Source organism: Carya illinoinensis, chromosome 13, assembly GCF_018687715.1.
Source record: "Carya illinoinensis cultivar Pawnee chromosome 13, C.illinoinensisPawnee_v1, whole genome shotgun sequence".
In the NCBI taxonomy this organism is placed as follows: Eukaryota; Viridiplantae; Streptophyta; class Magnoliopsida; order Fagales; family Juglandaceae; genus Carya; species Carya illinoinensis.
Window position 1 is genome coordinate 5240945 of NC_056764.1, and position 13468 is coordinate 5254412.

At 33.2% G+C, this 13468-nt stretch overlaps 1 protein-coding gene across 1 annotated transcript; it reads left to right on the plus strand.

Moving 5' to 3' along the window:
* The first annotated feature begins 9894 nt into the window (after nucleotides 1-9894).
* LOC122290734 (serine/threonine-protein kinase OXI1-like) lies at nucleotides 9895-11603 on the plus strand. The gene is made up of 2 exons (XM_043098345.1): nucleotides 9895-10471; nucleotides 10577-11603. The coding sequence occupies exons 1-2, from the start codon at nucleotides 10089-10091 to the stop codon at nucleotides 11436-11438; spliced, it is 1245 nt and encodes a 414-aa protein (XP_042954279.1). The 5' UTR covers nucleotides 9895-10088; the 3' UTR covers nucleotides 11439-11603.
* The last annotated feature ends 1865 nt before the right edge of the window (nucleotides 11604-13468 follow it).

A 13468-nucleotide genomic window follows, 5' to 3' on the forward strand; every position in this document is an offset into this window, starting at 1 on the left:
ATGGTTGAGATGCCCACTGATCATATAAACAAGTCTGTCGTTAAGCGTAGAATAATTATCCCCTAAACTTAATTACGAAGGACTTTTAATGGTATATCTAATTACTGATTATTATTATTATTATTATTATTATATCAATTAAAAATGATATTTATATAAACAATTTTAATTTTACAAAAATATCAAATTATCTATATTCTAAAAATATCTAATTACTTTCCATTGACTTTATTCGAACAACTATTTGTATAATTTTAAAAAAATACTATTATCTCTCTAAATTTATACCACTCATTTTGTCCATTGATATGGTACCACAATATAGTATCAATTGGCTTATTGAAATAATTTAAAAAATTAGAAAATATATATTAAAATTTTATTTATAGTAAACTTTGATTTAGTTTTAATTGCCTTTCTTATTCCTTTAGGCAATAGTTACCTAAAAAAAATTATTTTGGTTTACAATAAAGTATTGTATATTTGCATGTAACTTTTTTAAACATATAAGTCAAATAAATGATGTGACATGCTACTATACTTCTAATTTATACGACTCGATATGCTTTCTTGATGTGACATCATATGATGTATTAAAAAAAATTAAAATATAAATATAAAAAAATAAAGGAAATATACGATTTTAATCTTCTGTATTTTTGTGTTTTCGGACAATGTTTTGTTTTGACTTTATGTGTTTTTTAATTTTTTTGTAATAAGTTACATGGCACCACGTCAAGGAGGGAATTTGAATGATGTAGCATTATTCATAAATAAATATTATTTTGAAATAGATTTAATTAGTTTATGATAATCTGCCCCCAAAAATGTTGATGGCTTAGTTTTCATGTTTGTTTTTCAATTTTTTATTGTTTTTATTTTTTTATTGTTTAAAAAGTGTAGTGTTTGGCTTTGAAGACTATGGCGCATTGTTAAGACCATGGATATAAAGATCAATTTTAATAGAGAAACCGTATTTGCCACAAGTGCTGTGTTTTCTTTTTAAAATAAGGAATTTATGTGAAAATATTAATTTATTTAATAATAAATCTCACATTTTTTATAATACATAGGCAATGTTTGCATAATATTATTATATTAAAAAAATTATATTATATATAATTAATTTTATATATTTTTTATGTCTTCAATTAGTATGATTAGTTAAAATAATTAAAAAATAATAATCATATTAATTGAATATATAATAAATATGTAATAATGATTATAAATAAAAAAATTTATTATTTAAAATTAAGAAAACCAAAATAACACATTTAATTGTCACGGACTCGGAGTACCGATAATCAAGGAGTTTCTGAAAAGCAAACAAAAATTGTCAAAAGTCAGAACCGAAAGAGTACTTATCTCGTGACTCGTGAGTCGTGAGTCGTGGCTTTTAATTGAAGCATGAATCAATTATCAGTGTTGCCGTTGCTTTTGCCATATTATCCGTCCGAAAATAGTGGTTGAAATTGAAAGAGAATGATGCCAAGCTTCAGCATCCCAGTACCATTTACCTTACTCTACCTTTAAATTCTCCGTCCTTTTTAACTTTTTTGGTTTGGTGGTGACCATAATTCAGTTTTGGCTCTAATCTGGGTTCACTTTAGTAGATGATTGAGGTGATGGGTTTCTCCTATTCTCAGATCTCAAAATCTCTCTCTCTGGTAGATGGAGATTCTATTCAACCATGGAAACTTGAGCTTTCTGTGGACCTGACTTGCTCGGCTGACAAAGATTTTTATCTTGTTTTTCCTAATTTTATAATGAATCATGGATGTCAAAAATTAATAAACAAAAAGTTGATATTCCCGATGGAAGATGGATCAACTTGAGAGAGAGACTCTTTGAATGCAGAAAGAGGCAACCATGAGAGACTCCATCGCATTTAATATAAAGAGTTTTATTATATATAATTACAGTTATTTATTATTTTGTATATTAATATTAATTTATTTATATTTAAAATTTAAATTAATATTATTTTTAATAAAATTTACTTTTTAACTAATCACATTATATTAATGCATAAATTAATATATAATGATATTTATAACTATATTTTTCCTAGCACAAATGAGTTTTGCAGTTATTAGTCTCATTTTGATACAAAAACCAGCTTTTGTGCATAATATTTGAAAGGAATTCGACTCTCAAGCATTTTTTTGTTAGAGATCTCAACAACTCTCAAGACTTGGAAATCACTATTCTCAAGACTTGGAAACCATTATTTCAATGGAAAAAGTTCTTTTTCGAAAGGTTGGATTTTTCCTTTGAGAAATGATATTTGCAGTCGTGGTTGTGTAAGCGACGTGTAGTCGCTTTGGAAAAAATGAATTAATATGGGACCCACATGAAAAAAAACTAACTTTTTAATCGTGGACCCTATTTTTTTTCAAAGCGATTGCACGGCGTTTGCAATTCCACGACTATATGTAGCATTGCTCTTTTCTTTTCTAGTTCCTTCATCTATTTTTTTTCTTTTTAATAAAACAAATACTTACATGATGCATTGCCACGTCAGTAGGGTGCACATACAGGCACAATTTTTACCTGTATATAGTAGAATATATATATTTTTTTTGGGATAATTGCGTGAGGTTTACGTTGAAATGTAGTCTATGTTTGTTAGAGACAATGTTTCATTGCATTAGTTTCATAGTATTTTAATTGGAAAGATAAATGAATAAGCTTGGTGGCTGGTTTAAACGTTTTGACCCTTTGGTGGATTGGGAATTTAAACTCATTGAGAACTCATTTTAAGAATCTAGATTATATTAAAATCTAGATCTATTGAAGAACCCCTCTCAAGAACCCGGATTACAAGGAAGAACGCCACAAAAGTTGTAATTTACCTTTGATAAGTTCAAAAATTCAATCAAGAACAAGAGGAGTAAACTCAACTCACGATAAAAATTCAATAATGTCTAACCTGAAGTGGGTAGCCACAAGATGTTTAAATACTCCCCAATAAAAGTAACCCTAGATAAAAAATAAGGCCTCTTTCTAAAAATACCCTTACATAAATAGTTCGACTCTACAGTACTATGAATAGTGCTGCACTACAGTAACTCACTCATTGAAACCCTATTTCAATATTTCCCAACATACCCTTAAGTTATTCTCATAATAAACTCAATTATTCTAAACTAATAAAATAAGTCTTTTAAGTGAATTAACTAAGTTGAAAGCCTTCAAGTCATGTTACTCTGTTGCTCTCTTCCATAACTTATATCAAATTGGTCAAAATTGGTTCTCCTTCCTTGAAGCTCATCTTGAATGTTGGGCTATTGCTAGTTTCATCCCAAGTGGATTGCACCAATTCTTGCATTGCCCCATTGATCTTCTTGGCTCTTGATCTTGTGATTACCTCATTTGGAACTTGAAAAATATCTCTAAGGCTCGATCCACCTTAGGGCCTATTATTTCCCCTCTCTTCAAAATGATTCAACCTCGAATCTCCACCTGGATCAAAGGAAAAAAGATTATGAACATTGAAAATAGCAGATACATGATACTTACCTGAAAGATCCACTAGATATAAAGTATCACTAATTTTATCAAGAATTTGGAAATGTCCATCCAAGCTACTTTTGTTATCAACAGGTAAAGGTATTAAATCAAGAGCAATGTTACATACAGTCGTGAAATTGCAAACGTCGCGTAATCGCTTTGAAAAAGAGTGAGATCCATGATTAAAAAAAGCCTTCTTTGGTCTTGAACTCGCTCCCCGCTCGAGAATGAATGTTGGAAACTCTTCGATGACATGTTCCTTTGAGTGCACGATTCCTTAGCTGTGCCTGTTTGGTACCGAGCTCTTTGATGGCCTTTCTTTATCCGTTCACGCTAAAAGAAAAGGTAGTGAGTGGAGTCAGGCACAAAGCGATCCTCAGCAGCTGAAAGAAGCCTTGTTCGATCTCCTGTTGAAGTGGTGACTCACCTGCAACATAAGTTTTGCAAACCTAGGTTAATTCAACTTTTAGCTTTTTTTTTTTCATGTGGGTCCCATATTAATTCACTTTTTTCAAAGCGACTACACGCCACTTACACAACCACAACTGCAAATATCATTTCTCTTAAATCAAAATGAATAAGTAGATCAAAGCTCAAATCAAATTCAAAAGACGAATGAGAAATAGTTGTATATGGTATTATTATATGCAAACTCTAATAATGACAAATAATACTCTCGCAAACATTTATGCAATAATTCAATGAATGGAAAATGATACTCCCACAAACGTTCATGAAACACATATAAAGTTTTCCTTGTACCAAAATGACCACTCCAATTATATGCAAACTCAATGAATGGCAAGTAGTACTCCCACCAATATTCATGCAACACGTCTAAAGTTTTCTTTATACCAAAATGTCCCAACAAACCACATCTATGCACAAGCAACTTACGCATAAGACTAGTAGGCTCACAAAGTCTATTCTCTCCAAACAATCTAGCCTATAGAACTTACCAAACGATACTTTCGCACATACGCCATACACATTAGCAAAGTCATCATTAGTAGCATGCAATTTCTTATCATATTCAAATCTCAATAACTTTGCATTCAAAATGAAAACAATGACATACCTTCTTGATATTGCAATAACCACAAAAATTTTCTTACCATGTGTGTATTTGATGACATGAGGAAAGGTAACATTACATTCCTCTCACTTGACATGCATTCTATTAAACTTACATTGTCTCTTCAAGTGTATTAAGGACTTATGTTTGGTATTTAGGATAAATTCATTTGGCCAAAGGTAATGTTGCCAATTCTCCAATGCTGTCACACAATCAATTTGATACTTTATTCCTCTAATAAGTAACAATCCACAAAGAACATCACTAGGCAACACGAACTTATATATTTGCAACAAAGAGATAACAATACTAGACAAAGATTCGTTAAATTCGATAGTATTAAAATTCGCCCTAGTATAAAAACTCAATTTTCTCTCACTTTCTTCACCCTCGTTTTTCTTTTCAATCTCGTTTTTCCTTTCACTTTTTTTTTTCTTTCACTCTCTTTTCTTTCACTTCCTTTTTCAACATCTTTTTTTGAGCTCTCGGCCTCACAATTATTTTTTAACTTATTATCTATTTTTCTTGATATTTCAGCCTCACCCTCATATTTTTTCTCTCTATCATTTTCGATCTCACTATTTATTTTTTCTTCAATCTCACTCACACTCTTTTTTTTTCGCTTAACTTCACTTTTACTCTATCTTTTTTGATCAATTTCAATTTCTTTCTTTCTTTTTTGATCAACCTCACTTTCGCTCTTTCTTTTTTGATCAATCTCACTTTCACTATTTCTTTTTTTATCAACCTTACTTTTCAGTTTCAGTTGGTCCTCATGGACTTGTGTTGGAGTTAAAGGAGCAAATTTGATTATTTTTTCATCATTTTTAAAACTGTACATGTTCTTGAACCCATCATAGATCACTTTCCTATCACGTTGCCACGGTCTTCCTAACAAAATATGGCCAGCATGCATAGACACTACATCACAAAGTACCTCATTCTTATACCTCTCAATTGAAAAAGAAACTAACACTTGTTTTTTTACCCTAACCTCCCTGCAATCATTCAATCACTGCAACTTGTATAGTTTAGGGTATTTCAAGGTAGGTAAATTCAATTTCCCAACTAAAGTAGTGCTAGTCACATTAGTACAACTCACTCTATCAATAATCATACTACATACCTTGTTGTTGATGTGACATCAAGTATGGCAAATGTTCCCTCTTTACTGCTCTGTATCATCCATTTTACTTTGTGTATTGAGAGCATGCCTGACAACAAGAGACTCACCATACTTCTTATTCTTATGCTCATGTTCAATACTAGGCTCACATCTACTCCTGTCTCTCACACTTTACAGATTTCTAATTAATGCACCTCGTTGATCAATCATATCCCTCAATGTCAAATTTAACATTCCAAACTTTTATTGCATTGACTGCAATACAAATAATGAATTGTCTCGGTGTTGAGTCACTATTATGAGACATCGTAATGTGCTGCACAAAAAGAATGTTAGTGGTAAAAACCTCACACACTCCCTTACGTGTTTACACTCGAATGATGACACTTCACTTGTGTTTCGCTCTTAATTGACCTTTTCCAGATAAGAATCTCACACTCTCTTACCTTTTACCTCAAAAGTTTTCTCACTCAAGTTCTTTAAGATCTAATTGAACTCAATCAAGACAATACAACCTTATTTTATTCTAACTAGTAATTAGGTCCAAGAAACAAGAACAAGAGAAAACGCAGAAGGAATAAAATGACAAGAGACTCAAGAAATTTATACGATGGAAAGAGTAATTACAAAATAGGATACCAACTATAAAGATGTATTCAACACCTTTAAAGATACGACTCAATCAATACCAAATCACTTAATTTCATAGGATCAAGTATTTCAAACAACTATACCCAAAATCATTTTCTTTCTCTTATTTTTTGTTTTTTGGTTTTTTTTTTTCGATTTTTATTTTCTTTTCCTCTTTTCTTTTCTTTTTTGGATAGAGAATCTAGACCTGTTGAAAACTCGTTTCAAAAATCTAAATTATATTAAAATCTAAACATGTTGAAGAGCCCATCTCAAGAACATAGATTATAAGGAGAAACGCCACAAAAATTATGATTTACTTTTGATAAATTCAAAAGTTCAATTAAGAACAAGAGTAGTAAACTCAACTCACCAATAAAAATTTAATAATGTCTAACTAGAAGTGGGCAGCCACAGGATGTTTAAATACTCCCCAACAAAAGTAACCCTAGGCAAAAAATAAGGCCTCTTTCCAAAAAGACCTTTAAGTGAACAGTTTGGTGCTACAGTACCGTGAATAGTGCCTCGCTATAGTAATTCCTTGAAACCCTATTTCAACATTTCCCAACATGCCCTTAAATTATTCTCATAATAAATTTATTTATTCTAAACTAATAAAATTAGTCATTTAAATGAATTAATTAAGTTGAAAGCCTTCAAGTCATGTTGCTCTATTGCTCTCTTCCATAGCTTGTATCAAATTGGTCAAAATTGATTCTCATTCTTTCTCATTTTTTCAAGCACATCTTGAGTGTTGGACTCTTGTTAGTTTCATCCCAAGTGAATTGCACTAATCTTTGCATTGCCCCATTGATCTTCTTGGTTCTTAATCTTATGATTGTCCCATCTGGAACTTGCAAAAGATCTCTAAGGCTTGGTCCACCTTGGGACCCATCACCATGCTTCTAAGGTTGTATACTAACTTTTGTTCTAGGGCCATGATCCCTTTAACCGGGCCGGTGGATTAATTGGTCAGCCTTGGCCCTTCATGGTATTAGGCTCAGACTCTGGGCCTTTGGCTAGGGGGAGAAAATCCCCTAACAGTTAAAATATTATTTTTTAAAATTATTATTATTTTGTGATTTGAAAAAATTGAGTTATTTATTATATTTTGTGTGAAAATTTTAAAAAGTTGTAATGATTAGATAAAATAAAACTATTTTTGTATCCAAACAGTGCCTAAGAATTAGGCCTGTGCAAAATATCCGTTGGGCCGCACAACCCGCACAACCCGATTGGGTTGAACCCGCTAAAGTCGGGTAGAGGAAATGTCGATTTCGACAAATTCAAATCCGACCAATATCGAACGACACCGACTTAAAGTCGGTTGCAGTGATTCAGTGAAATATAATTCTACACTATCATTCTTTTTCTCTGAGTCGAATAAGAAGTTACGGCTTTCAATAAAATCATATCGCGTTGAGTAGTTTGGGGAAGCCGCAGAAACTTACCCAAGGCAGCGGAGGTCACCATGGGAAAGAAAAGGCACGTGACTGCCGTTCCAGTGGTCAAACAGGTGACAAAAATCCATGGCTAACCTGGGTGGCGCGGTAAAACTGCCATCAATCTCCATGGCCAAGTAACAGAGGGAGATAGAGAGAGTGATGAGAGAGAGAAAATAGAGAGAGACATCAGAAAGAGTGGGCATGGCGTCGAGGAAAGGAACCTCACCGTGAGACGCGGCGGTTAGGGGTTGACGACATAGAGGGGCTAGCGACATCGATGGGCTTCACCAACCTGTCACGGGGCTGAAATTGGAACGAGGAGACCGCTGCAAAGCTTCTCATTCCATTTTTTTTCCTTGGGTCTTTTCTAATCATCTGAGATGTATGCTTTTTCTCTGGATCTTGCAGTGATGGTGAAACAAGGTTTTTGTTTGAAAATGGCTTCTGTAGACGAGGAGACTCTGCAAAGCTTTTATTGTTTTTTTGGCAAAGGTCGGGTCATACAGTTCGACCCGTTTTTGTTTTATTCAGTTCGGGTTGATCCTATCCGGCTCCTTGGGCAATGGTATTCAGGTTGGGTCGGACTCAAACTCGCTTTGCGCTGATCGGGTTGCAGGCCTACTAAGAATACCTCTCCAGTAAAGGAGATTCAGAGCTCAAAAAAATCTTACCCAAAAACTATTAAACCTCGTTTGTTTTTGTAAATGAAATGAGATAAGATGGTTGAAATAAAAATTGAAAGTTGAATAAAATATTATTAGAATATATTTTTTTAATATTATTTTTATTTTAGAATTTAAAAAAGTTCAATTATTTATTTTATTTCATATATAAATTTAAGAAAGTTGTAATATTAGATAAAATAAAATGAAAATAGTTATAACAACAAACGAGTAAAAAGGGAAAAAACTATGTACAAGTATACGACTCTCTCTTCTTCTTCCTTTGAACGCCATGAAAAGCCTAAACTGAAGATTTTGTCCAAACCCAAGAACGATCTCGTATGGGAAGGGCGCTTAGGGTCGGCGTCAAATGAGGGAATGGAGGGGGAGCTGAACTTGGGAAATTAGCTTCTATTCTACAAGCACCGTTTCAGCTTAACACCAAACGTACCGTTTTATTAAACACAGTGGAAGTCGTGCGGAAGGCCTCCACCACTCGCGCCTGTGTTTAGAGACTCTTTCAAAAACAGAAAAGGTACACCTCACACGACTCACGGAATGGAATTGACCTATACTTTCTCGGCCAACATGTTCTTTCCCTTTTTCTCTCCCGATGCTAGAGAACCAGTTTTTCCTCCTTTATTTTATTTTATTTTTAATTTTTTTTGCCGTGCGAAAATAGTAATTGTTTACCATACTTTCCATTCACTCACATGGTAATAAATTTCATGTGTTTAAATCTCTCTCTCTAAACGTGAGCGATCACGTGTTATAATTCTATTATTCGATTTTTGAGAATGAAGAGAAACGTATATTCCACCACATTTATTATAATTTTAAACAGCAAGGAAATAATAATAATAAAGCTAGGAATAATGACATTCACTTTATAACAAAATAATGTCATAATGTCCCGATTAAAAAAATAATGTAATAATGTCGCTCCATCATAATTATTTAATAGATTTTATATAATCATTGGCTATTTTAAAATAGGATTATAAGAAAATAATTGTTAATTTAATTTTTTTTTTGGACGGCACAGCATTAGAAGTTAGTGCCTACAACAAAACGTGTAATATAAAATGGATAAAAAGATAATTAATTAATTAAAAAAAAAAGTTATGAACTCGTTCTTCAAAGTGGCATATGTTTCAACAATTTGCACCGCCGGGGCACTAAATTAATGTTAATGGGCTTTGAAGTTTGAACATTCCCTGCTCCTCACGGTTTCTAGAAGCGGACAATCACACGTAAATTAATATTCACTGTGCCTTTTAAAACCCCCGTAAATTAGTCATCGCTCACCTCATTTAAAACCCGCCTCCGAAATCCCCTCCACCAACAACCCTCCCTGATCCTGCCACGTTACCAAATATTCAATTACTTGTACGCGTGTCAGCATATCCTTGCAGAACCCGCACTCTTACCTACTTGATGATCAAAGCACCAGGGCAACATCCCCGCTCGCACCGCGTCTCCTCTCTCTCTCTCTCCTAGAAATTTTGAAGCCTTCGTCACCAAGTAACTCCATCCCCAAATCTCCGAACTACGTATTAAAGGCAACTTTGTCCAACTGCGAATTTAAACTAGTCTTCCAAAGACTCCTGGAGTATTGAACTTCGGTTCCGGCCATGAAAGTCGACGAATTAATTCATGAGCATGAAATCCCGGCCTTGGATTTCCAGGATCTCCAGGTGATTTCGGCTGTCGGACGTGGAGCCAAAGGCGTCGTTTTCCTAGCGAAAGACAAAGCCTCTGACAAGCAGCTCTTAGCTTTGAAGGTTGTCTCCAAGGCTCTGATTGAGGAGAAAGGCAAGGACCGCGGCGAGTACAAGAGGATCTGCTTTGAGCAGCAAGTGCTTCACCATTTCCGGCATCCGCTTTTACCGAGATTGCGTGGAGTTTTGGCTACACAAAATGTTGTGGCCTATGCTATGGATTATTGTCCCGGAGGTAATCTCCATTCTCTACGGAAAAGGCAGACTGAGAAGATGTTCTCCGATGATGTTATTAGGTTAGCTTTCAAATCCTTCTGTTTGGTTTCCGAGCGAAAATGGAGTTAGATAAGTTCATATGTTAATATAAACTTGATCCTTTTTCTTCCTTTTCTCTTCTCTAGGTTCTACGCGGCAGAACTGGTGTTGGCGTTGGAATATTTGCACAGTTTAGGCATAGCTTACAGAGATTTGAAGCCCGAAAACGTTATGATTCAAGACAACGGTCACATAATGCTCGTCGATTTCGATCTCTCCACGAGATTATCTACAAAAACTCCTCGATCTTCTCCGAACCCCAGCTCGGTCCCCAAACCTCACCCGGTCAATAAAAAGCGGTTCTCGCTTTTGCACCGTTGGTGTAATTCCGGCATCTCGCCTGAGGAATCGGCGTCAGCTTGTGAAGTCCGCGTCAACTCCGGCGACTCGGATGAGAAGTGTAACTCTTTCGTCGGAACAGAGGAGTACGTTGCGCCGGAGATCGTGTCAGGGAAAGGCCACGATTTCGCGGTGGACTGGTGGTCACTCGGGGTCTTACTGTACGAAATGCTGTACGGAATGACGCCGTTTAAGGGGTCCAATCGAAAAGAGACCTTTTATCGGATTATATCCAAAGTGCCGGAGCTGACAGGAGAGGCGACGCCGTTGAGGGACCTGATCGCGAAGTTGTTGGAAAAGGATCCAAAGAAGAGAATCGAACTGGAGGGAATTAAGGGCCACGATTTCTTCGAAGAGGTTCAGTGGGATGACGTGCCTAAAATCTCAAGGCCACCTTTCATCCCGGGAAATGAAAGCGAGGTCACAGAGGGAAGGGAAAATATAGACGTGGAGTTGTTTGTCCAAGGAATCTTTGGCAACGGCGAAGTGGAAGTTCCGAAAGGCATAAACGTCGAGAACCATAATAAGGAAGAGAATACGAATAAGAAGGCATGGGTTGAAGAACAGAATCTCACGACTACTGCAAATGATAGATTTAATATTTTTTGATTCTTTTTTTTTTCCCATATTTTATGATATAACGTCTGATCAATGATCATATAGCTGCAGATATAAGTTTGTAACTGATGATCGAGATTTTTGTTTCATCATCGTATAATTGTATATTTAGCCGATGAAATAATAAATTGAATAAGAAACAAAATTTTCAAACTATTCACGATTTGTATATTGCAATTCAAACTATAAGAAAATATGTCTTCTAGAACGAGACTTTGTAGATTAATTTTTTGAGATAACTTTCTTAATATGAGTTATTCTATTCGCATAGTTTAAAAATCAATAGTATATAATATAAATGCTTTAAAATAACATGATTCTCTTAGAGCACTCTTATTAGATTATTTATATATAAAATTATTGTACTTTTTAGCTATTAGGAATGAAGAGAAACTCACAATGAATTATGCAAACTCAAATAATTTGATTTTGAGCTACAGTATATGTAAACAAAAATTTAAATTTGATGCCTACTGTTTAAGAACCAAATCTATATTTTATTATTTTTTATAACACCCTTTCTCTTCTCTCCATCTACATCTACAAACATTTAGATAATTTAATTAAAATATAATTACTAATTAATATATAATAGGTAGAATAGTAAAATATGATAAAATAAAATAAATTAATAATTAAAAAAATTAAATTTTTTTATAATTATTAATTAATCATTACTATATAATAAATAACTTGATAATTCAATGTAAAGATTTGATATGAATAGTTAAAATTAAATTTATCTCATATTATTTTATTGTTATATAATAAAAAAATAATTATTCCAATGTGGAGACTAATGTGAATAGAATAGCTAAAATCTAAATTCATCTTATATTTATCAAAAGTGTTCTTTACATATGCATAATGCAATAACAATGCTCTTAATAATCATACATTAATTTTGAATTGTTCTTCATTAAAAGGTTTGAATTAATTTTGTCATTTTAGTATTTATTATAAGAGTTCTTGCATGCAGCAAATCTAATTGGATTAAAATATTGCCAAGAAAATTGTATTAAACTCTTTCCTCTTTTTTTTTTTTAATAATAAATAAATCCATAATAATGATTATAATACTTAGATTCGGTTTGGCTATCAAAATTTCTCATATCAAATATAAAATTATTATCTCATTATTACAATTTTTTTAAATTTCTATACAAAATATAATAAATAATTAACATTTTTTTAATTTTTTCAAATTTTAAAATAATAATAATATTAAATATTGTACCTTAAAACTTAAAATTCTGTGACCATGCGGAACCTTAATTGTTAAGAATCGGAGATATTTCCTACGTACTGTTCCGTAACATATTCTATCCTATGTTAAAAGAGTATTTTAAGAGGAAAAAAAAATTGAATAATTCTTCGTGCAGATGCAATATAATATATAGGACCAAACAGTTTTTTATTTTTTATTTTTTATAATTAATTTGTGGACCGGTGATGGGACCAGCTGAAAGTATAATAACTCAGTCGGTCAATAAAAGGCTTAAAATTTCAGTTAGACGTCGAGACCAAGCTGCATTTAAAAGCCACATGGTGTTGAACATCATTTTATTTAGGAGGTGGAACGTACACATGCTTTTAAAATATGAAGCTGTACATCTTTGATCTTTCCCCTCTAATATATCAACCCATGCATGCATGTGGAGAGGCATTCTCAACATTAATTGAGGAATGGACCGGTAACCATTTCTTAATTCCCATTTCCAATTAGGTGTGCGTGCATGCATGCCCTACGCCTCTTTTTTCTTTTCCAGCTTAGAACAGCCTTTTGTTGTTAAAATTCATTACTGCTCTTTAGAAAACAATAGAGAAATAAATGATATTTTGTATAATTTCATTTTTATTTTGTTTGATATGATAATAATCTAATTAATATATTTAATTTAATTAGTAATTTATTTTACAAAAGCATGCACTTAATATCATGTGTACGTTAAGTCAATCATATATGCATGAGTATTTGTTAGGTATTTTGAGTTCAAAACGCTTACTTAATAGTCACATAT